Genomic DNA, 25,308 nt, shown 5'->3' on the forward strand with positions numbered 1-25,308 from the left:
CTTCCGTCTCTACTAAAACAATAAATTATGAATTTTGATAGTGGTTACATTGTATTTATAGGTCAATTTTGGAGTATTTTCATCTTGCCAGTTCTTATTATCTCACAAATTTATTATTTGAGTCCATGAACACATGATGTCTTTCCATTTATTTAGGTTTTGTTTAAATTCTTTTAATATGTTTTGTAGTCTTCAGTGTAAAAGTCTTGTACCCTCTTGGTTAAATTTATTTCTAAATATTATATTTCTAGTATGTACCATAAGTAGAATTATCCTAAATTCTTTTCTTTAACTTTTGTATTATTTTTAATTGGAGGATAATTGTCTTACAATATTGTGTTGGTTTTTGCCATACAGCAACATGATTCAGCCATAGGTATACCTATGTCCACTCCTTCTGGAACTCTCTTTCAACCTTCCACCACATCCCAGCCTTCTATATTGTCACAGAGCACCAGGTTTGAGTTCACTGCATAACAGAGATAATTTCCACTGGCTATCTCTTTTATATGTGGTAGTTTATGTGTTTCAATGCTACTCTCTCAATTTGTCCTACCCTCTCTTTTCTATAATGTATCCACAAGTCAGTTCTCTGTATCTGCATCTCCACTGCTGCCCTGTAAAGAGACTCATTGGTATTATCTTTCTAGATTGCATATATATGCATTAATATATGATAGTTGTTTTTCCTCTTTCTGACTCACTTCACTCTGTATAACAGGCTCTAGGTTTATCCACTTCATTAGAACTGACTCAAATGTTTTCCTTTATATGGCTGAGTAATAGTCCATTGTATATGTGTACCACAACTTCTTTATACATTCGTCTGCTGATGGACATCTAGGTGGCTTCCATGTCCTAGCTATTGTAAATAATGCTTCTCTGAACATTGGGGTACCTGTGCCTTTTCCAGTTATGTTTTCCTCAGAATATATGCCCAGTAGTGAGATTGTTGGGTCGTATGGTAGCATTATTCCTAGTGTTTTAACGAATCCTTATACTGTTGTCCATAGTGGCTGTATCAATTTATATTCCCATGAACAGTACAATAGAGTTCCCTTTTCTCCACACTCTCTCCAGCACATATAGTTTGTAGATTATTTGATAATGGCCATTCTGACTAGAGTGTGGTGATCCCTTATTGTAGTTATGATTTGCATTTCTCTAATAATGAGCACTGGAAAAGGTCAGTCTTCATTCCAATCCCAAAGAAAGGCAATGCCAAAGAATGCTCAAACTGACGCACAATTGCACTCATCTCACACGCTAGTAAAGTCATGCTCAAAATACTCCAAGCCAGGCTTCAGCAATATGTGAACCGTGAACTTCCAGATGTTCAAGCTGGTTTTAGAAAAGGCAGAGGCACCAGAGATCAAATTGCCAACATCCGCTGGATCATGGAGAAAGCAAGAGAGTGCCAGAAAAACATCTATTTCTGCTTCATTGACTATGCCAAAGCCTTTGACTGTTGGATCACAATAAACTGTGGAAAATTCTGAAAGAGATGGGAATAGCAGACCACCTGACCTGCCTCTTAAGAAACCTGTATGCAAGTTAGGAAGCAACAGTCAGAACTGGACATGGAACAACAGACTAGTTCCAAATAGGAAAAGGAGTACGTCAAGGTTGTATATTGTCACCCTGGTTATTTAACTTCTATGCAGAGTACATCATGAGGAACGCTGGGCAGGAAGAAGCACAAGCTGGAATCAAGATTGCCGGGAGAAATATCAATAACCTCAGATATGCAGAGGACACCACCCTTATGGCAGAAAGTGAAGAGGAACTCAAAGGCTCTTGATGAAAGTGAAAGAGGAGAGTGAAAAGGTTGGCTTGAAGCTCAACATTCAGAAAACAAAGATCATGGCATCTGGTCCCATCACTTCATGGGAAATAGATGGGGAAACAGTGGAAACAGTGTCAGACTTTATTTTTTTGGGCTCCAAAATCACTGCAGATGCTGATTGCAGCCATGAAATTAAAAGATGCTTACTCCTTGGAAGGAAAGTTATGACCAACCTAGATAGCATATTAAAAAGCAGAGACATTACTTTGCCAAGCAAGGTCCGTCTAGTCAAGGCTATGGTTTTTCCAGTGGTCATGTATGGATGTGAGAGTTGGACTGTGAAGAAAGCTGATCACCGAAAAATTGATGCTTTTGAACTGTGGTGCTGGAGAAGACTCTTGAGAGTCCCTTGGACTGCAAGGAGATCCAACCAGTCCATTCTAAAGGAGATAAATCCTGGGTGTTCACTGGAAGGAGTGCTGCTAATGCTGAAACTGCAATACTTTGGCCACCTCATGCGACGAGTTGACTCACTGGAAAAGACTCTGATGCTGGGAGGGATTGGGGGCGGGAGGAGATGGGGATGACAGAGAATGAGATGGCTGGATGGCATCACCGACTCAATGGACATGAGTTTGAGTGAACTCCGGGAGTTGGTGATGGACAGGGAGGCCTGGCGTGCTGTGATTCATGGGGTTGCAAAGAGCTGGACACGACTGGACTGAACTAAATTGAACTGACGTGAATAATGAGCAATATTGAGCATCTTTTCATGTGTTTGTTGGGCATCTGTATTTTTTCTTTGGAGAAATATCTGTTTAGATCTTCTGCCCACTTTTTGATTGGGTTGTTTGTTTGTTTTGATATTGAGCTCCGTGAACTACTTGTATATTTTGAAGATTAGTCCTTTGTCATTTGTTTCATTCACTTGTATTTTTTCCCCTTCTGAGAGTTGTATTTTCAACCAGTTTATAATTTTCTTTGCTGTGCAAAGGCTTTTAAGTTTAGTTGGGTCCCATTGGTTTATTTTTGGTTATATTTCCATTATTCTAGGAGGTGAATCATAAAGGATCTTCCAGTGGTTTATATCAAAGAGAGTTCAGCCTATGTTTTCCTCTATGAGTTTTATAGCTTCTGGTCTTACATTTAGGTCTTCAGTCCATTCCGAGTTCATCTTTGTGTATGGTGTTAGAAAGTATTCTATTATCATTTTTTGCATGTATCAATAACTGTCTAGTTTTCTCAGTACTTACTGAAGAGGTTGTCTTTTCTCCATTGTATATTGTCTCCTTTGTCAGATATAAGTTCTCATAGGTGCTGAGTTTATCTCTGGGCTTTCTATCTTTTTCCAATGATCTATATTTCAGTTTTTGTGCCCGTACTGTACTGTCTTGATGACTATAACTTTGTAGTATAGTCTGAAGTCAGGAAGTTTGTTTCCTCCAGCTCCACTCTTCTTTCTCAAATTTATTTTTGCCATTTGGAGTCTTATGTACCATAAGTGGAATTGTTATTGTAATTTTTTAAAATACTATAGAAAGGAAAAGCTTTTCCTTCTGTCCCATATAAGTATTTATTCATTTATTTATATAACAATTCTTAGAGTTTTATTTTTATACTCCTTCATAACTGGTAATTATCTTAATGCTCAAATTATTTTGTATTTGCCAAATGAAAGTCTCTTTAAACTGGTTTTGTGTTTTTTGATATGTTTTTCTCATCCTTAAGGACCTCTTTAGTTATTGGAACAAGATATCCTGGGCTCACCTTGTATTTCACCTGGTACAGTCTCAGAATAGCTTTTGTCCAGGGACCACTGGCACATGTTAGTGGATACTAAATTACTTAGATTTACAAACTGAGACCTTATAGAAATGCATAACATCATTAACATATATATTGCTATTTTTCTTTGTTCCAGAAAATCAAGTGGCACATATGGATACTAATCATTTTCTTTTCTGTTTTTAATTTTAGTCCCTCCAGTAATCCGGGTGTATCCAGAGAGTCAGGCCCGAGAACCTGGAGTTACTGCAAGTCTTAGGTGCCATGCAGAAGGCATACCAAATCCTCAGCTTAGCTGGCTGAAGAATGGAATCGATATTACACCAAAGCTATCCAAGCAACTCACACTTCAAGGTGCTTTTTACTTGCATTTTATCTCTTAAATAATAATGCAGACATTTCATACTAAAACTTAGAACACATTTTATATTCTTTGAAAAAAAGAGAAAGTGATACTTGGTAGCAATGTATGCATTGAATATGAAAAAAGTTATATTAGTACCTAAGACATTATATTTGAAACAATCCTTTAATACTTTTAATGTTTTAAATAATAGTTTTGTTATAATGATTAGTTATGTCATTATTTTTATCAGTAAAATATTGTTTTTCTTCTAAAACTTATCCTCTAAATTATAGCAGATATGCTGAACAGAATAATTGAATTCCTTCATTAAATACATTTCTGAAGAGACAATTTAAATGTTTACATCATACACTAAAATATGTATTACAGAATATGTCATTAATACAGAAATTCTTTAGGAAATGTTTTATAGCACACTTTGCAAATTAACAAAGAAAAAATAAAAATGTGGCTAATTATGTTTCACATTTATGTTGTTTTAAAGTGATGAAGTTCTTGCATTCTAAGACATAAAATATTCCACATGTTCTAATAATCTAATATACAGTTGTGATTAGTTATTATAGAGATTACAATAATCACACATGTGTGGTATGTAAAAAATAGATAACCTTTATCATATCAAATAATCAAAATAATGCAAAATTAATTGCATATAGTTTATCTTAGTAAGTAATAAAATTTACACATCTTATTTCCATTGTCAAGAGTAACCCAGGGACAGTCATTTTACTGGAGTATCTGTTACATGGCATTGCATTCCTTATTCCATGCCTTTAAATTCCTTCTAATCATACTGTTAGAAATGAATGTATTTTATTTCTATATGAATATACTGCTGCTGCTGCTGCTGCTGCTAAGTCACTTCAGTCGTGTCTGACTCTGTGCAACCGCATAGATGGCAGCCTACCAGGTTCCCCTGTCCCTGGGATTCTCCAGGCAAGAACACTGGAGTGGGACTACCATTCAATTTAGAGAGTGAATGCAATTTATTAGCATACATTTTTAAATAAATCTTTTAAAAACATTTACTTATCTATTTTTGAAAATCAAGAATGACATATGAGAGTATTTTTGATCTTTTAAAGCTGAATCCTAACGATGTTATGTTAATATTAATAGGCAAAATAAATTTACATGTTTACTTCTTTGATTGTGTCTTGGTGTCTATTATCTCAGAAGAAGACCGATCTGATTAACAAAAATCAAATTGAGTAAAAGTCTAATTAGCTTCTGATTTTGCAATCTCTTGCTCACTTGATAGCAGCAAACCATATTCTATAAACATAATATAGCTTTGTTTTAGAAATGTGTGTGTACTGTGTATGCTGAGTCACTTCAGTTGTCTCTGACTCTCTATGACCCTATGGACTATAGTCCACCAGACTCCTCTGTCCATGGGATACTCCAGGCAAGAATACTGGAGTGGGTTGCAATTTCCTTCTCCAGGGGATTTTCCCAACCCAGGGATCCAACCCATGTCTCTAATGTCTTCTGCATTGGCAAGCAGGTTCTTTAACACTAGACCACCTGGGATGCCCTTTATATGAGAAGGAAAATTTGGGGAGTTAGTTACAATCTCCACTCAATTTTGAAAGAATGAGGACATTTATAAAAGAGCTATTATCATTTTTTAAATAAAAGAAATTAGGTTAAGTTTTAAGAGGCTATGACAAGTAATAAAAGTCGATTTGTGAGCACAGCCTAAGAGAAGAATCTGATGCACAGGAATGTGAATTTCCATGGGGCTTTGTGTATGTTAACACGTCAACAAAATTCTATGGTTATTTAATTATCTGTTTATTCATAAAATGATTAATTGTCTTTTCTGTGTGAAGTGTAAGTCTAGGCAGTAACTGAATAACTATGTAAATAGATGGGATGTTATGCGAAGTAAAATTCTAGAAAAGAAGAAATGTTTCATTGGAGCCAAATCAAGACAATATCAGGAGACTAATAATTAGCAAAGAGATGAGAATAAATGATATTACAGAAGGAAAGAAAAGAAAGCCAAAACTGGGAAAGAGTTAACCTATGCTATATGCACAGTCAAGGGATATCATAAAATATATTCATTGGTTAGTGATTAGTTTGTGACATTTAAAAAATCAGTTTGCTGTGTCCTTAGAAATGAAAGATAGGAATAAAAATGTCTTTCAAAATTTTGAAAGGTGGAAAAAGAAAAGGTAGTAGCTTCTGGTGAAAAGGTTTAGGACAGGTGAAGCTATTTCTTACTTCTTGGACAGTTTATTTTGGTTTGAAAGGATATAGGTAAAGAGAAAGATATGTGGACAATGGAGCAGGGGAAAGATGGACAAATTGTTGTGGAAATCAACAAGAAAGAAGGAGGGGATGACCTTGGAATGAAGCAGAGACAGTTTCCTTTGAGAAGTAAATAAAAATGAAGATGTTGTTGAAAACAGGAAGTTTGGATTCATTTCTTCATTTTTTAGCTTTTATTGAAATAAAGTTGACACTGGAAAAGACTCTGATGCTGGGAGGGATTGGGGGCTGGGAGATGGGGACGACAGAGAATGAGATGGCTGGATGGCATCACTGACTCGATGGACATGAGTTTGAGTGAACTCAGGGAGTTGGTGATGGACAGGGAGGCCTGGCGTGTTGTGTTTCATGGGGTCGCAAAGAGTCGGACACGAGTGAGCAACTGAACTGAACTGAAAAATTTGTGTAAATTTAAGGTGGACAGTGTGATGAACTTTTAAATCTTATGTACTATAAAATTATTTGAGTTCACTTTCTAATCATATGTATATATTTAATGATTTAAAGAGGAAGACCACCTGCTTAAATTAAGAAGTTATTATTTTCCAGGAAACATTAAATAAAGAAAAAAGATTTGAAATATAAGTGAAGTAGGGTATGTAATGTATCTAACTGTAAAAGTCGAGTAACATTCTGTAAACTGAATGTTGTGAATTTGAAATTTTGCAAATTTCCCTATGTGATAGTCTAGTAATATAGTAAAAAAAGTGGGTACAGGGAACATCATCTTGTTCTAGTTCTGAAACCAGATGTGTCAGGATGATAAATGAACCAGGAAATTGGTATCTCTGGCTATAGAATAGAAAATATCTAGAAATGCTAGCTAATGTAGGAAAAGAGGGAAAGACAAGCACATAAGTTAGAAAAACATAGAAGAATTTTGGGAAGAGAGAATTTGAAGAATAAATTAACTTAAGGGTTTCAAAAGTTCTAGAGAATTCACATTGTTAAGTGTGTGGTCTTTGGAGAGGGTCATGTTTCACACAAAACAAGAAGCTGATCTGGGCTTAAATATTGATACTTTGTTTCCTTCCCATCTTCTAGAGCATGGGTTTACAAATGAAGGACCCCAGACCAAATCTGGGAAGCTGTCTATTTTTGTAAATAAAGCAATATTTTTGCTTGTTTTCTGTTTTTGTTTTTAGTTCAGAGCCACACACATTTTTAAAAATATTGTCTTTGGCTGCTGTCATGCCGCTATGGCAGAGGTGAGTAGTTGGCACAGAGATTGTGTAGCCCACAAAATTTAATATATTTACCATCTGGCCTTTGTGAGAAAAGCGAAAACAAACGCAAAAACCTGCCAACTGCTTTGGAGAAGTGATTCTCAATAAATGATGGAATGGAAGTGTGCAGTGATATTTGTAAGAGAAAGAGGTTTAAGTGATTTCAGTGATTATCCTTCCCCAAACACTCACTGCCTCTCCATATCCCCATAGGGATGACATTTAAACTCTTTTCCCATTGGTTTTTTACCTTCTTTCCCCAAATAGCCACTCTGATTATTTGATCCCCATATCTATCAGGAAGAGTCATGCTCCTTTTAACTGCACACAGAGCATGGCGTCCCCATGATTGGATAACACGGAATATACACGTAAACACACATGCGCGCACACACACACATACATATAGAGAAAAAAGAAAGCAAAAGAAAAGGTGAAAACCTAAACAAACGAGCACTAAAAACATTGAAACTTAGACCATGATAGAACAGAAGTCCAGCCCTTATTTTGAGGGGAGTAAATTGCATAAGATCATTCTAGGAGCTTAAGATTCCTCATCTGATAATTAGTTATTATCTGGGACTATTAAGAGATAATGTATGTAAAAGCTTCCCAGATGGCTCAGTGATAAAAAATCCACCTGCCAACATAGGAGATGAGGGTCCAATCCCTGGGTAGATTCCATAGAGGAGGAAATGGAAACCTACTCCAGTATTCTTGCCTGGAAAATCCCATGGACAGAAGAGCCTGCAGGCTGCAGTCATTGGGATTGCAAAGAGTTGGACAAGATTGAGCAACTGAGCATGCACACAAATGTAAAAATACTTCTTGTTCTGCCAATGTATAGTAAATGGGTAATTACACCCTTGTTTACACTTTGAGGAATTCAACTCATTATTCAGAGATTAGCTTCAAATATTCTTTTACCAAGATTTAAAAGTTGGGTTAATCAATTCCTTAACCCTTTGGTTGACAATGATGATATCAATTTCCATATGATAATATTGCTTAGATTAGGTATACTTTTTGAATACAACTGAGAATCTTGCAAAGGAATTATGTATATTTTCTTTCTGTCCCCCACACCTAATAATTCCTAATGTATAATGCAGACACAATAATATGCTTGCTCAATGGAATGGCATTATACTTATATGATGTAGCTCACTTAATTCCTTTATGACATGTATTTTCACATGTATTCTCTGTAAATGAACCATATTGGCATTAATTAAAACTGTTGTAAAAGCTGAGGACAAAGTGGATACTGAATATTAAAAATGAATACAGAAATGAAATTATAGCTATCAACATGTAACACTTCTTATGCAAGGTAGGGAGTATGAAATGAATATAAAATATACTGTGTGTGCTTTTGATAAGTAGTACTGGGATCTCTGTAATAGAATGACAGCACAATTTATGAAACACTTGAATGCATTAGAAATAACTTAGCATGTCTCCAAAGCATGGAAGTAGGAAGCAAAACAGTTTAATTAAGACAAGCTAAGTGAACTATTTGACTGTGTAATCAGAAATGACTGTACCAAAGCTGAAATTGTAGCTTATAAGTTGCATTTGCCTTCTGTTTTCAGCAAATGGCAGTGAGGTTCATATTAGCAATGTGCGCTATGAAGATACGGGAGCATACACTTGTATCGCAAAAAATGAGGCAGGAGTGGATGAAGACATCTCTTCTCTTTTTGTGGAAGATTCTGCTAGAAAGACCCGTATGTATTGAACACACACACACACACGGTAAAAAATCTGTTTGCAATGTGGGAGACCCAGGTTCGATCCCTGGGCTGGAAAGATCCCCTGGAGAAGGGAATGGCAAGTCATTCCAGTATTCTTGCCTGGAGAATCCCATGGACAGAGCAGCCTGGTGAGTTCCAATCCATGGCGTCACAAAGAGTCAGACATGACTGAGAGATTAACAGATACACACACACACACATCATACTCAACTTTAAAACTAAGCTTTTCTCAGAAACAGCAGCATCAGAAAATGCTAAGAAATGATCAATTAATTAAAAAATAAACAAAAGCAGTTTTCATATATAGGAAAGATAAAATTCTTAAAATATTAAAAGTAGATTGAAAGATTAATTTCAAGATTATGAAATGTTCAATATGACATGAAAATGATTTTGTTTCTTTGGTAGATGTATATAAGCTATTTTGAGTCCTGTCTTCCCATTTGTTTATACAGGAAATTAAATCCTTTGCAAATTCCCTCTCCTTAATGATTTGGGATTCTTGGTCCCAAATACAGCCAAGGGGTATCCTATAAGCTTAATACCATAATATCATTCTTTTTCTCTATTCAGCACTGTAGCCAGTGGTACAGCCAATAGCTGTACATCAACCTTTTTCTGCAGCAGGTAGAGAAGTAAGCCACCTGAAACATCCACTGCCCAGGCACCAACACATCATGGGCTATTCTCCACTTTGCTTGAAATTCTTTGTCATCACTGTACATGTCTCCTAATTTTCTCATGAAGTTTTAAGAAAAATGTAGTGTCCTACTTAAACATTTTTACTTGGTGAAAGGAATATGATGGGAAGGAGATACTAAAGATGAATTTTTGGTTACAGCTGAACTGTAATATTTAGAACAGAAAGTACTCCTGTAGCATTGATCGAGTGAGCTACCTAAGGGAAAGACTCAGACACTTTCTTTCTCTGGTACACATGGCATGCATGGCTATTTTTGGGTTCTTTCTCAATTTGCTTGAACTGACTATCCATTCTCCTTGCTCCAAAGTCAATCTGTAATGCCTGTCCACATCTCATATTAGTCTCAGGGACTCTGATATTTAGAGAATCCTTTATATGCTAATTTCTCTGAGCCCAAATTTTGGACAAGGTCCAAGCATTGTCCCTTGGATGTGGGGTATAATTTTTGGTGGAATCTAATATTCTCCTGTCAGTGGTTGTTCAACAGCTTGTTGAAATTTTGGGGTTTTCACCATAGAAGATGAGCTCACATCCCTCTACTCTGCCATCTTAACAATACAGTACTTGGGTGCAGTCTCAAAAATGACAGAACGATCTCTGTTCATTTCCAAGGCAAACCATTCTGTATCACAGTAATCCAAGTCTATACCCTGACCAAAAATGCTGAAGAAGCTGAAGCTGAATGGTTCTATGAAGATATAAAAGACCTTCTAAAACTAACACCAAAAGAGACAGAGAGAGAGAGATGTCCTTTTCATAATAAGGGACTGGAATGCAAAAGTAGGAAGTCAACAGACACATGGAAAACAGGCAAGTTTGGCCTTGGAGTACAAAATGAAGCAGGGCTAAAAAAGTTTTGCCAAGAGAATGCACTTGTCATAGCAAACACCCTCTTCCAACAACACAGGAGACAACTCTACACATGGACATAACCAGATGGTCAATACCGAAATCAGAATGATTATATTCTTTGCAGCTGAAGATGAAGAAACTCTATTCAATCAGCAAAAATAAGACCAAAATTGACTGTGGCTCAGATCATAAACTCCTTATTGCCAAGTTCAGATTTGAATTGAAGAAAGCAGGGAAAACCACTAGGCCATTCAAGTATGACCTAAATCAAATCCCTTACTATTATACGGTGGAAGGGACAAATAGATTCAAGGGATTAAATCTGATAGAAAGAGTGCCTGAAGAACTGTGGATGGAGGTTCATAACATTGTACAAGAGGCAGTGATCAAAACCATCCCCAAGAAAAAGAAATGCAAAAAGGCAAAATGATTGTCTGAGGAGGGCTTACAAATAGCTGAGAAAGGAATAGAAGCAAAAAACAAATGAGTAAAGGAAAGATATATCCATCTGAATGCAGAGTTACAAAGACGAGCAAGGAGAGATAGAGCCTCCCTCAGGGATCAATGCAAAGACATGGAGGAAAACAATGGAATGGGAAAGACTAGAGATCTCTTCAAGAAAATTAGAGATACCAAGGGAACATTTCATGCAAAGATGGGCACAATAAAGAACAGAATTGGTATGTGCCTAACAGAAACAGAAGATATTAAGAAGAGGTGGCAAGAATACACAGAACTATACCAAAAGAACTTTATGACCCAGATAACCATGATGGTGTGATCACTCACCTAGAGCCAGACATTCTGGAGTGCGAAGTCAAGTGGACCTTATGCTGCATCACTATGAATAAAGCTAGCAGAGGTGATGGAATCCCAGCTGAGTTATTTCAAATACTGAAAGATGAGGCCGCTAAAGTGCTGTACTCAATATGGCAACACATATGGAAAACTTAGCAGTGGCCACAGACCTGGAAAAGTTCAGTTTTCATTCCAATCCCAAAGAAAGGCAACACCAAAGAATGTTCAAACTACACACAATTGCACTCATTTCACACACTAACACAATGATGCTCAAAATTCTCCAAGCTCAACTTCAGCAGGACATGAACTGAGAACTTCCAGATGTTCAAGTTGTATTTAGAAAAGGCAGAGGAACCAGAGATCAAATTGCCAACATCCGTTGGATCATAGAAAACACAAGAAACATGTACACACGGGGCAGATTCATGTCAATGTATGGCAAAACATACAATAATGTAAAGTAATTAGCCTCCAGTTAAAATAAATAAATAAATAAAAATATGCAGCGTAAAAAAAGAAAACACAAGAAAATTCCAGAAAAAACATCTATTTCTGCTTCATTGACTGTGCTAAAGCCTTTGACTGTGTGGATCACAACAAACTGTGGAAAATTCTTAAAGACATGGGAATTCCAGACCACCTTATCTGCCTCCTGAGAAATCTGTATGCAGGCCAAGAGGCAATAGTTAGAACCAAACATGGAAAAATGGACTAGTTCCAAATTGAGAAAGGAATACATCAAGGCTGTATATTGTCACCCTGCTTATTTTTCTTTTATGCAGAGTACATCATGTGAAATGCTGGCTGGGTGAAGCACAAGCTGGAAACAAGTTTGCTGGAAGTAATATCAGTACCTTCATATATGCAGATGACAACATTTATGGCAGAAAGTGAAAGGAACTAAAGTGTCTCTTGATGAAATTGAAAGAGGAATGTGAAAAAGATGGCTTAAAACTCGACATTCATAAAATGAAGATGGCATCTGGTCCCATCACTTCATGGCTAATAGATGGGGAAACAGTGGGGACAGTGACAGACTTTATTCTTTTGGACTCCAAAATCACTGCAGACATTGATTACAGCCATGAAATTAAAAAAAGCTTGCTCCTTGGAAGAAAAGCTATGACCAACCTAGAAATTATATTAAAAAGCAGAGACATTATTTTACCGACAAAGGTCTGTCAAGTCAAGGCTATGTTTTTTCCAGTAGTTGTGTATAGATGTGATAGTTGGACCATAAAGAAGGCTGAGCAACAAAGAATTGGTGCTTTTGAACTGTGATGTTGGTGAAGACTCTTGAGAGTCCCTTGTACAGCAAGGATATCAAACCAGTCAATCCTAAAGAAAATCAATCCTGAACATTCATTGGAAGGATCGATGCTGAAGCTGAAGCTCCAATCCTTGGGCCATCTGATTCAAAGAATTGGCTCTTTGGAAAAGAGTCTGATGCTGAAAAGATTGAAGGCAGGATGAGATGGGGATGACAGGATGAGATGGTTGGATGGCACTGCTGTCTCAATGAACATGAGTTTGAGCAAGCTCTGGGAGGTGGTGATGGACAAGGAAGCCTGGAGTGCTGCAGCCCATGGGTTCACAAAGAGTCAGACATGACTAATGGACTGAACAGCAACAAAACATTGTCCCAGTAATCTTCTTATTCCTCTTTCAATCAGTGTGTACATGAGGATATGAATGGATCCAATGAGGAAGGAGACTCTTATCCAGGCCATGGCTACCAGCTTATTTGTACTATATTGTGTCTGGCTAGGACAACTACTTTTATAAGCAAATATTTTAAAATAAAATTCTAAGGTAGAAAATGAAAAAAGGAAACTCAGTTTAATTACCTAGATAAGGACCATGAAAATTTGTTTACTCTTGTTATATTTTTATGCTAAATACCAATTTTCTGTTGACTTCCTGTTAGAAATTAATTTTAGGACAAGTAGTTGAACACTTTACTTGTCCTTTATAATGCTTATGACACAGACTTTAATTTCAACTCTTATTTTAATTTTCTCTTAATATTGGTCATATATTTTTCTACATAAATCTCTGTTACAAAATTGAAACCTCTAGCCATAGTTTCTTTAATCAATGAATCACACTATTTACCATCATGGAAATTTATGAAAAATTTTACTGGAAGACTTAATAAAATTTGGCCATATTGTTCATTTAATTATCAACAGTTCATGAAATCATGTTTTCATTTTATTTTACTTATCCCTTCAAACTTTTTCAGGTCAAGATAAATATTTTTAAATAATTTTGAGATTATGTTAGCAATATGCTGTTAAAATCAGAAATGCTATTTTGATAAGATATAATAGTGCAGCCTTACTACATTTGTTTATGGAATTTTCAAAGTCATCTTATAAGAAAGAGTACAAGAGAAAGATTTAGAGACTTTTGTTTTCTAAGTCTGGAAGTAAAATGTTTATAGATATTACTTATGTACTTAAATTATGTGAGATTTTCAAGGAAAAATCATGAAAGCTAGAAGATTTTATTTTTAATTAATTAGTGAATTTTAGTAAGAATTTTTAACATAGAGTCTACCTTCTCAATGTATTTTAAGGGCACAACACCACATTGTTAACTACAGGGTCTAAGTTGCACAGCAGAACTCCAAAATTTATTCATGCTGTATAATTACAACTTTAAAACCATTGAACAACCCTTGGTTTCTCCTTTCTCCTCTTCCCCTGACAATCACCTTGTATTTTCTGCTTTTATGATTTTTATTTTTTTAGATATCTCATGTAAGTACAATTACATAGTAATTGGCCTTCTGTGAAAGGCTTATTTTAATCAACATAATGTCTTCCAGGTCCATCCACGTGGTTCCTTCTTTTTAAGAGTAAATAATATTAGATTATATATATATACAATATTTTCTTTATCCATTGATTTGTCAGTAGATATTTGGGTTATTTCCATATCTTACATGGTGTAAATAACTCTGTGTACAGCTATGTCTGATTCTGATTTCAGGTTTTTTTCAATATACATCTACAAGTGGGACTGCTGGATCATGTGATAGTTTTATATTTAAACTCCATGATGTTTTCCATAGTGGCTAAATCATTTTACATACCTACAAATGAGTCTAGACCTTCCAATTTCTCCACATCCTTTCCAAAACTTTTATCTTTTGATATTTTGAGAAAGCCTTTCTAACAGGTATGAAAATAATATCTCATTTTGGTTTTGATTTGCCTCCCTGATGATTAGTGATGCAGAATACATTTTTATATAGTCCATTGGGCATTTGGATGGCTTTGGAGAAATGTCTATTTATGTCCTTTGCTTATTTTTAAGATGGGCTATTATTTTTTACTATTGAGTTATTGGAGTCCCGTTTTTTGAAAATTAAATGCTTATCAGATATAAAGCTTGAATATATTTTCTCCCATTCCATAGGTAGTTTTTTCACTCTGTTGATTGTTTTTCTGTGCAGAAGCTTTTAAATTTGATATATTCCAACTTGGCTATTTTTTCTTTTGTTACATGTGCTTTTAAGAAAGTTATAGGCCAATACACCTGATGAATATAGTTACAAAATTCTTCTATAAGATATCAGTGAACTGAAACCGGTGACACATTGAAAAGAACATACACCATTATCAAATGGGATTTATCCCTGGGATGCAAGGATGGTTTAACATAAGGAGATTAGTTAATGTGATTTGAACATTAACAAACTATACTATAAAAATCATTTGATCATCCAATAGATGCAAACACAAAATTTAAAACATCTTTTTATAATAGAAGTTCTTTTTACCATACTCTTTTACAATAAAAATGCTCAGCAAACTAGATTGGAAAGAATTTACCTCAACATAGTTAAGCCCATAAATTATTAAGCTCACCACTTACACTGTACTCAACGGTAAAAAACTAAAAATCGAAACAAAAAAAAATTTCCCCTCTAAGATCAGGAACAAACCAAGAGTCCCCACTCTCATGCTTCTATTCAACATAATATTAGAATTCCTAGTCTTAGCAATTAGGCAAGGAAAATAAATAAAAGTCATCCAAATACAAGGAAGGAGGAAAAATTGTCTCATTTTGCAGATGATATGACCTCAAATAGGTAGAACCCCAAAGACTCCAGACCCACACACACACACACACACACACAAACCTGTTAGAATTAATAAACATATTCAGTTAAATTGTAGGATACAAAGTCAGTATACAAAATCAGTTGTCTTTCTGTATATTAACAGGGTATATTTGAGAGGCAATAAAGAAAAAAATTCCATTTTCAAACACATCAAAAAGAATAAAATACCTAGGAAAAATTTGAACAAGGAGGTGAAAGCCCATACATTGAAAACTATAATAAACTGATTAAATAAATTGAAAAAACTTCAAATAAATGGAGAGATATCATGATATTCTGTGCTCATACATTAGAAGAATGAATATTTCTAAAACATCCATCCTAACCAAAGGAATCTCTGATCCAATGCTATTTCCATCAAAATCTCAGTTCCATTTTATAGAAATATATTAAAAAATCCCAAAATTCATATGAAACAACAAAAAAATCTAGGATAACTGAAACAAACTTGAAAGGAAGAAAAATTTGAGAGTTAATTCAAAATACATTACAAAGTTATGGTAATTAAAACAGTTTGTTATTGATATAAACAGAAATATGTAGACAAAAGGAACAGAAAATAGAACCTAGAAATAAATCCTCATGTATGCAGTCAACTGACTTTGACAAGGGCTCCAGAATACTCATTGGCTAAAGGGTAGTCTTTTCAAAAATTGGTGCTGGGAAACAGTATCCACATGTAGAATAATAAAACTGGACCCCCATATACACCATATACAAAAATTGGCTCAAAATATTTAAAGACTTAGGTATAAGACCTGAAAATGTAAACCTCTTATAAGAAGACATAAGGGAGAAGCTTCCTGATTTTAGGTGTAATACAGATATCCAGGACATCACTAGTTCATGTCTATATTCTACTATTTTGTAGGCATGCAAATACAGTTTCTTTGTAATAACAAATTTATCTTTTATTTAAATAAAGACTTTTAATTTTGGTTAAATTTGTTTTCCATAAATTTGCTGCACCATTATCATATATACAGTTGTTAATGTGAAAGTAGCAATTTTTAGAAAGTAGTGCACATAATTAAAACCAGGATGGAGTTAAATAAGTAAGCTTACTGAGTATAATATTATCAATGATAAAAGAGAATAAACTGAAACTGTGAGACTGTGTAGTACAATGCAGTTTTCCTTGGGATGTTTCCTAGTACTCAATAAACTGTAAGGATTCTGTATAACAACACCAAAATCAGGGGGAGGACACATCAGGGAAAACTACATCCTTTTGTAAATCTCTAACTTAAGAATTGCTCTGGGTTCTCTTCTAGTAGTTCCATGGACAAGCGCTAACAATATTAATTACACAAGTCATATTTGTATGTTGACATAAATATTCTGAAAAAGCCAGAGGAAACATTGACAGACCAATCAATGATGACTTCAATCTTTTTATTTGCACATATTAAAAATTATTGACTTATCGACCTTCAGCAAAAATAATTTTGGAGGTTTTTTTCCTTTAAGCAATGATAGATACAAAGTACAATTGACCCTTGAAGAATGCAGGGCCTAGGAGCCCCAACTGCACTTGCAGTTGAAAATCTGAGTGTAACTTTACAGTCAGCCTTTGGTATCTGAGTTCCATATCCATGGATTCAACCAACAGCAGAATGTGTAATATTGTAGTAGATAGTTATTGGAAAAAAAGCAAAGCAAAAACCCTGTATAAGTGGACCCACACAATTCAAACAAACACATGTTTATGTATCAATTGTGTATCTAAAAGCAGTTTTCTTTAATTGAAGAGCATGATTTTGTAGTAAGACATGAGTTAGACATTTTTCTACCATAAAACAATCCTATGACTTGGAGCTACAACTTAGCCTCTCTGAGCTTTAATATTCTTATCTGTAAGAAGGCATAGATACTAATTCACTAAGAGAATTCTGTGCAGATTTAGAAAAGCACACATTGTAATGCTGGACATTTTGCCAACTCCCACCAACTTTCTGAAAATAATTACTTACTTCTTGCTAGAAACATTGATAAAAATCATTTTAGTAAGACTGGAAAATCTGGTAATTGTTTAGAAATCAGAGAGTTACCAAAATAAATGAAATACGTACATAGATTTATGGATAGAGGTAGATGTAGGGATAGGTGTAGACAGAGATATGAGTGTATATTAACACCTATAGTATTACATATCCAAATATAAAATATTATTGTTATCATACTGGAAGTTGACCCTGCTGAGAAGAGTATATTTTTTCTTTTAATGTAAATATTAAGATATTTTGAGTAAAAATAAATATTTTTCCAGGGCCCAATTTTGCTAGATTTAAAGCAAAACCTTTATTTTATTTCCCCTTTACATTGGTCAATTTACATTTCTATTATACTAAAACAATATGTAGTAAGATGCTTTTCTTCTGTTTTCCTTTTGAAAGAGGCAGAGAAGAGGTATTGAAGCTCATGTGGACAGCAATAAAAAGCAGAGAAAGATTTACAAGTTTGGGGCTAAATGACACAACACAGACTTTAACCATGGCTTCAGAGTAATTATCTAGTTATTTTCTGTATAACTGAATTCTCATAGTAGTATCAATCTCATTTTTTTTTCTTATATTTCCCAGAAATATGGTGCTGTTGAGAGAAAGATTCATGCAAAAGATCACAGTCCATGGAGTTGATATTTATTGCGTCTAGCTCTTTGAATTGGAAAACCTTGAGTTATAGGGCCCAACATGCTGACAAAACTCACTGGAAGTTTTGTCACGTGACAAAACTTGAACTACAAGAAAATGCTGTAAGATATTATCCTCTCCAGTTACGTTAGGGTTAGGGCTTGAAAACTAAGATTTAATGGAATGGTATACAGGGAGGATTTAAATGCAGAGAACGGTAGAAATGGGCCCTAGACAGTTGTGTAGTGCTTTTAACAGGAAGGAGATGATTTGAAATATGTGAGGGGGGTTTAGGTAGAGGTAGAAGGTTATTTATTTGGAAACATCTTGCACAGAGCATAAGCACTTAAAGCACTTCCATTCTCTCTGGAAGGCAATCCCCAGAGTATAACAATTCATTTTCAGAATTATGGTAAATGAAAAGCAATGTGAATGTAGGCTACTCTGGAAAGCTTTCAAGCTTCTACATGTGTTAAATACTAGGTGCTGATTATATGATATCTTTCTGGGATTTTAGTAAAGGATATGATTAATCTAACTTCTCACAAATATTGGAAGATAATATCTAAATATGTTACACTAGTATATATACATACATATACACACGCACATAATTTTTCTTTTTTGATTGTCACAAGCAATATTGCATTGGAACTATTGGCTTATTACTATATTACTTACATTAGAATTAACTTCAATAGATTAATATTTGTTGGCTATTATGAATTAATATGGAGAAGGAAATGGCAACCCACTCCAGTATTCTTGCCTGGATAATCTCAGGGACAGGGGAGCCTGGTGGGCTGCCGTCTATGGGGTCGCACAGAGTCGGACACGACTGAAGCGACTTAGCAGTAGCATGAACTAAAATTAATTATTGTTCTTTAAATGAATGTTTTAAATGAGTTAAACTCTACAACAAGGTTTCAAGAATGAACAAATTACATAAATATATAATATTCATATGTTAATAATTATTATAAAATGTGATAACTATTATTCACAATACACAGATTTAAAAATATGGTGAAACATAGCTACTTGTACCTAAATATTCCAAAAGCTATATGAATGTTTGAGAAATACTCACCTAGTTTAGAAGTAGAGGAAAGGGTCTTAAAATAGGTTAAATATGATATTTTTACATTTAAAGGCAGTTTAAGTATGGTGTCACAAACTTTGGAAATAGATCATATTCTGGTAACATGAACAAGTTGATTAACCTTTCTAGTCTTCATTTACTTTCTATTTTTAAAGAATACAGAAAATACTTCTAAAGATCAGTTGTATAGATTTAATGAGATAATTTATGCATGGACTTATCAATGCCTACAGAGGCTAGGATAGTATAAAAGAAGAATAGAATAGTCTATCTGCTATGAAGTAAAATTGAAAGTGTTAGTGGTTCAGTTGTGTCTGACTCTTTCCAACCCCATGAGCTGTAGCCTGCCAGGTTCCTCTCTGCTCATGGAATTCTTCAAGCAAGCATACTGGAGTAGGTTGCCATTATAGATGGACTCAAATGTACCAGTTATCAATTAATAATCATTTTTATATTCAACCAACATGAGTTAGGTAGAATAATTAGGACTCTGGAAAATCTGTAGTTAGAGATATGGTGTGGACATCATAAACAGGGTGATATTTTAATCCTGATAGTTATGAGCTAAGTGCTGGAGTCAAAAAGAATCAAATAAAAACAACTATTTGAGAAAAATTAAATAAATCAATAAATGATAATTATTAACTTTATTTAGCATTCACTGAACACTACTCAATAAAAGTACTATACTCAAAACATTTTAAAGTAGAGTGAACAATTCATATTTCTTTAGAAAAACCCAAAACTCTTAAATATTTCTCACAAACCTTTACATATGAATAAGCTTTTTATGAAACCAAACACACTAAGGATAATCAGACTCTTGTTGAGGTTAACCATGCATGATAAGCATTTATTATTTTTATTATTTTTCATTACTTATCTTATATTCTAATATTTATGCTCTCAATTTGGTCAATGACTTTGTCACATCCTGTGAAGTAATATGTTTCATAAATTATGTCATCTGTTGACCCAAAACATGCTGAAATGATCTCCCTCATGATTTCCATATCTGAATCCTATTAGCTCCCTCTTCAATGTCCTTAAATAAACCTACCTGTTCCTAACTCATTTCCATTTTTTGCACAATGGTAGCGGCTTGTTATCTAACAAGAGGCTATGTGATCTGAACGTCATCAAACTGACAGGTTTGCAATAGTCGTCAGTAATCAGGCATCAGATAAATTCAGTTCCGTTCAGTCGCTCAGTCGTGTCCGACTCTCCGCGACCCCATGAATCACAGCACACCAGGCCTCCCTATCCATCACCAACTCCCGGAGTTCACTCAAACTCATGTCCACAGAGTCGGTGATGCCATCCAGTCATCTCATTCTCTGTCGTCCCCTTCTCCTCCCGCCCCCAACCTTTCCCAGCATCAGAGTCTTTTCCAGTGAGTCAACTCGTCGCATGAGGTGGCCAAAGTATTGCAGTTTCAGCTTTAGCATCAGTTCTTCCAATGAACACCCAGGATTAATCTCCCTTAGAATGGACTGGTTGGATCTCCTTGCGGTACAAGGGACTCTCAAGAGTCTTCTCCAACACCACAGTTCAAAAGCATCAATTCTTCAGCATCACTTGCCTACAAAACAAAATACTACTCTAAGTTGTGTTTTTTTTAATTGCCTCCATTTTGTCTGCAGGGCATTATATACCTTCAGTGGAATATCCTTATCTCATCTCAAATTACACAATGACAATTTGCCTAATTTATTTTATGATAAAATTAGACAAGTAATGATGACAATTTATTTAATTTCCTCAGGCATACACACTAAATAACCTTATATACAGTGATAGTACGAGTATTAAAATCTCTGTGAAACATTTATAAAATCTGTGTAATAATATTTTGTTACTGATGTTCAGGAAAAAAATTTTAGGACTCACTTTAATTCCAGAGGCATTATACTTGGTGAATCTTTTGCAGAGTACCTGTTCAGGTGGCCTCCAATTTTCATAAATTCAATTTAGGCCACTTTATTTTACAAAAGACTTACATGTATCAGCATTTCCTAACCAAAAGAAACCCTAAAAGGATTTTCATCTTATGAAACATGGTAAAAAGTAAAAATCATGTTCAGTCTGTTATGCTGCAGCCTTTAAAGAGTCTTAGCAAAGTGTGTCCTAAGGTAATTCTTCACTTTATGACATTTTGGCTTGCGAAAGATTTCACAGGAACGCTCTACTTTTGGACATAGTAGAGTGGAAAACTGTTTTTGGAAACCTGTATTTAGGTTCAAAATAAGGTTAGAATTATCACTCCATGATTCTCTTAGAGTTCTCAGATATAAAAACTCTCTCAGAAAATGGTACTGATGCTTGAAGAGTTAATAAAAAAAAAAGTGCCCTTCAAATTCCCAGCTTCCCATTTGAGGGGCTGAAGGTGACTTCTTAATGTTTTATGACATCTACTTGATGTCATAAATTTTTATCAGCTGTGTAAAAAGCCCAGATTATACATCCTTGTGCTCTTCAACCTCTGTTTGCCCAAATATCTGGATTCTTGTAAGTACTGATTGTTACATGAATATGTCAGAAAGAGTGAGTCAGACAGTTTGATTATTGTTCATCCTCCTTATTAGCTTTACTTTCCAACTTTGTGTATATTTCCATATTTCTGTTGGAAATATTATAAAATATTATTAAATATGAAATTTCTTAAAATTCAGTTTTCTAACTCATGCAGTAACATCATGTGCCAATTTAAATATCTTTCACCTAAATTGATCTACTTTCTAGTGCATACATTTATTCTAGACTCTGCATAATTAATAAAACTTTTAGAAATACTCCAACAATTTTAGTAAAATTTTAATAAAACTTAAATTATTAGTGAATACAATATTTCTGTTTTTATATGAAATATATCCTTATAGAAAGTCAAAGTGTGTTTCTAGGTAATGTTTGGATTCAGAAGAATGTGGTTATACCATACATTAAGTAAAAAAGATCTGTTATTTTCTAATGTAATTATTATAATGATACTTAAGTAAAGACTATATAGATACATATATGTATATATTGCATCAAAAATTGTGACTATTATGGTTGTGCTGTGCTTAGTTGCTCAGTCATGTCCAACTCTTTGTGACCCCATGGACTCTTTGTAGCCCACCAGGATCCTCTGTTCATGAGTATTCTCCAGGCAAGAATACTGGCGTGGGTCGCCATGCCCTTCTCCAGGGGATCTTCCCAACCCAGGGACTGAACCCAGGTCTCCCACATTGCTGGCCCAGGGAAGCCGCTAATTATGGTCATGCTAATATTAATACCATAATATAATTTTAGGGATATGGTTCAAAGACAGAAAAATATAAAAACAGTGAGATTATTGTTTATGGAAGGACTGATGCTGAGGCTGAAACTTCAATATTTGGCCACCTCATGCAAAGAGTTGACTCACTGGAAAAGACCCTGATGCTGGGAGGGATGGGGGGCAGGAGGAGAAGGGGATGACAGAGGATGAGATGGCTGGATGGCATCAACGACTCGATGGACATGGGTTTGGGTGAACTCCGGGAGTTGGTGATGGACAGGAAGGCCTGACGTGCTGTGATTCATGGGGTCACAAAGAGTCAGACATGACTGAGCGACTTAACTGAAATGAATCATAAGAATTTGCCCTCAAGATATTGCCAATTTAAAAGACTAATAAGAACTTAGTATCATAGATTGATTGATTAATGCAATGATACATAGATAGTTAGATAGGCAGGTAGATATAGGGGAAACAACTGATATAAAACTAGGCAGTACTTTTAAAAAGACTTTTCAGACAGAAAGCATGATGAAGTGCCACTACATATTTACATAATATGTGAATCCTCATTACTTTTCAAGGAAACCAAACTTCATAATCACAGAGAAACACCATTTTACATCCACTAGAATACCAAAAGTTAAAAAGCTGCATAACACCAAGACTTGATGAGATGTGGAAAATTAGGACTCATTATCCATCAGTTTTAGCCCCCATTGGAAAGCACTTTAGCATTATTTATTAGAGTTGCTTTTGCATACGCCTTGGAAAGCAGCAATCATACATATTAGAGAAACATTGACTGGCCATACCAGAGAAGATTTTTTAGGAAGAACCTCCCATGTACTTAATATTTTGAAATAATATAGTTTCATTTTATGTACCTTTTAATTACTTCTGTATTTCCCTGGTAGCTGAATTAATTTAATTTAAATATTTTTTACAATGGCTGTATGGACTGGAATGGGTGAATTTAACTCAGATGACCATTATATCTACTACTGTGGGCAGGAATCCCTTAGAAGAAATGGAGTAGCCATCATGGTCAACAAAAGAGTCCGAAATGCAGTACTTGGGTGCAATCCAGGCCTATGTCCCAACCAGTAACACTGTAGAAGCTGAAGTTGAATGGTTCTATGAAGACCTACAAGACCCTTTAGAACTAACACCCAAAAAAGATGTCCTTTTCATTATAGGGGACTGGAATGCAAAAGTAGGAAGTCAAGAAACACTTGGAGTAACAGGCAAATTTGGCCTTGGAGCATGGAATGAAGCAGGGCAAAGGCTAATAGAGTTTTGCCAAGAGAATGCACTGGTCATAGCAAACACCCTCTTCCAACAACACAAGAGAAGACTCTACACGTGGACATCACCAGATGGTCAACACTGAAATCAGATTGATTATATTCTTTGTAGCCAAAAATGGAGAAGCTCTATACAGTTAGCAAAAACAAGACCAGGAGCTGACTGTGGCTCAGATCATGAACTCCTTATTGCCAAATTCAGACTGAAATTGAAGAAAGTAGGGAAAACCACTAGACCATTCAGATATGACCTAAATCAAATCCCTTATGATTATACAGTGGAAGTGAGAAATAGATTTAAGGGACTAGATCTGATAGAGTGCCTGATGAACTCTGGACGGAGGTTCGTGACATTGTACAGGAGACATGGACCAAGACCATCACCATGGAAAAGAAATGCAAAAAAGCAAAATGGCTGTCTGAGGATGCCTTACAAATAGCTGTGAAAAGAAGGAAGTGAAAAGCAAAGGAGAAAAGAAAAGATATACGCATCTGAATGCAGAGTTCCAAAGAATAGCAAGAAGAGATAAGAAAGCCTTCCTCAGCGATCAATGCAAAGAAATAGAGGAAAACAACAGAATAGGAAAAACAAGAGATCTCTTCAAGAAAATTAGAGCTATCAAGGGAACATTTCATGCAAAGATAGTCTCGATAAAGGACAGAAATGGTATGGACCTAACAGAAGCAGAAGATATTAAGAAGAGGTGGCAAGAATACAGAGAAGAACTGTACAAAAAAAATCTTCACGACCAAGATAATCACGATAATGTGATCACTGACCTAGAGCCAGACATCTTGGAATGTGAAGTCAAATGGGCGTTAGAAAGCATCACTATGAACAAAGCTAGTGGAGGTGATGGAATTCCAGTTGAGCTATTTCAAATCTTGAAAGATGATGCTGTAAAAGTGCTGCATTCAATATGCCAGCAAATTTGGAAAACTTAGCTGTAGCCACAGGACTGGGAAAGTTCAGTCTTCATTCCAATCCCAAAGAAAGGCAATGCCAAAGAATGCTCAAACTACCACACAATTGCACTCATCTCACACGCTAGTAAAGTCATGCTCAAAATTCTCCAAGGCAGGCTTCAGCAATATGTGAACTGTGAACTCCCAGATGTTCAAGCAGGTTTCAGGAAAGGCAGAGGCACCAGAGATCAAATTGCCAACATCCGCTGGCGAAAGCAAGAGAGTTCCACAAAAACGTCTATTTCTGCTTCATTGACTATGCCAAAGACTTTGACTGTGTGGATCACAAGAAACTGTGGAACATTCTGAAAGAGATGGGAATACCAGACCACCTGACCTGCCTCTT

General features: G+C 35.3%; 1 protein-coding gene across 3 annotated transcripts in view; it reads left to right on the forward strand.

Moving 5' to 3' along the window:
* FSTL5 (follistatin like 5) overlaps positions 1-25,308 on the forward strand; it is an 882,948-nt gene that overhangs the window by 693,723 nt on the left and 163,917 nt on the right. For all 3 annotated transcript variants that reach the window (XM_055405237.2, XM_088827832.1, XM_088827833.1), the window contains exons 8-9: positions 3,764-3,925; positions 9,043-9,177. In XM_055405237.2, coding sequence (XP_055261212.1) covers positions 3,764-3,925; positions 9,043-9,177 — 297 coding nt within the window. The remainder of the gene's footprint in view (positions 1-3,763; positions 3,926-9,042; positions 9,178-25,308) is intronic.

Source organism: Moschus berezovskii, chromosome 19 (assembly GCF_049115385.1).
Source record: "Moschus berezovskii isolate FMDL1 chromosome 19, NW_MosBer_1.0, whole genome shotgun sequence".
NCBI lineage: Eukaryota > Metazoa > Chordata > Mammalia > Artiodactyla > Moschidae > Moschus > Moschus berezovskii.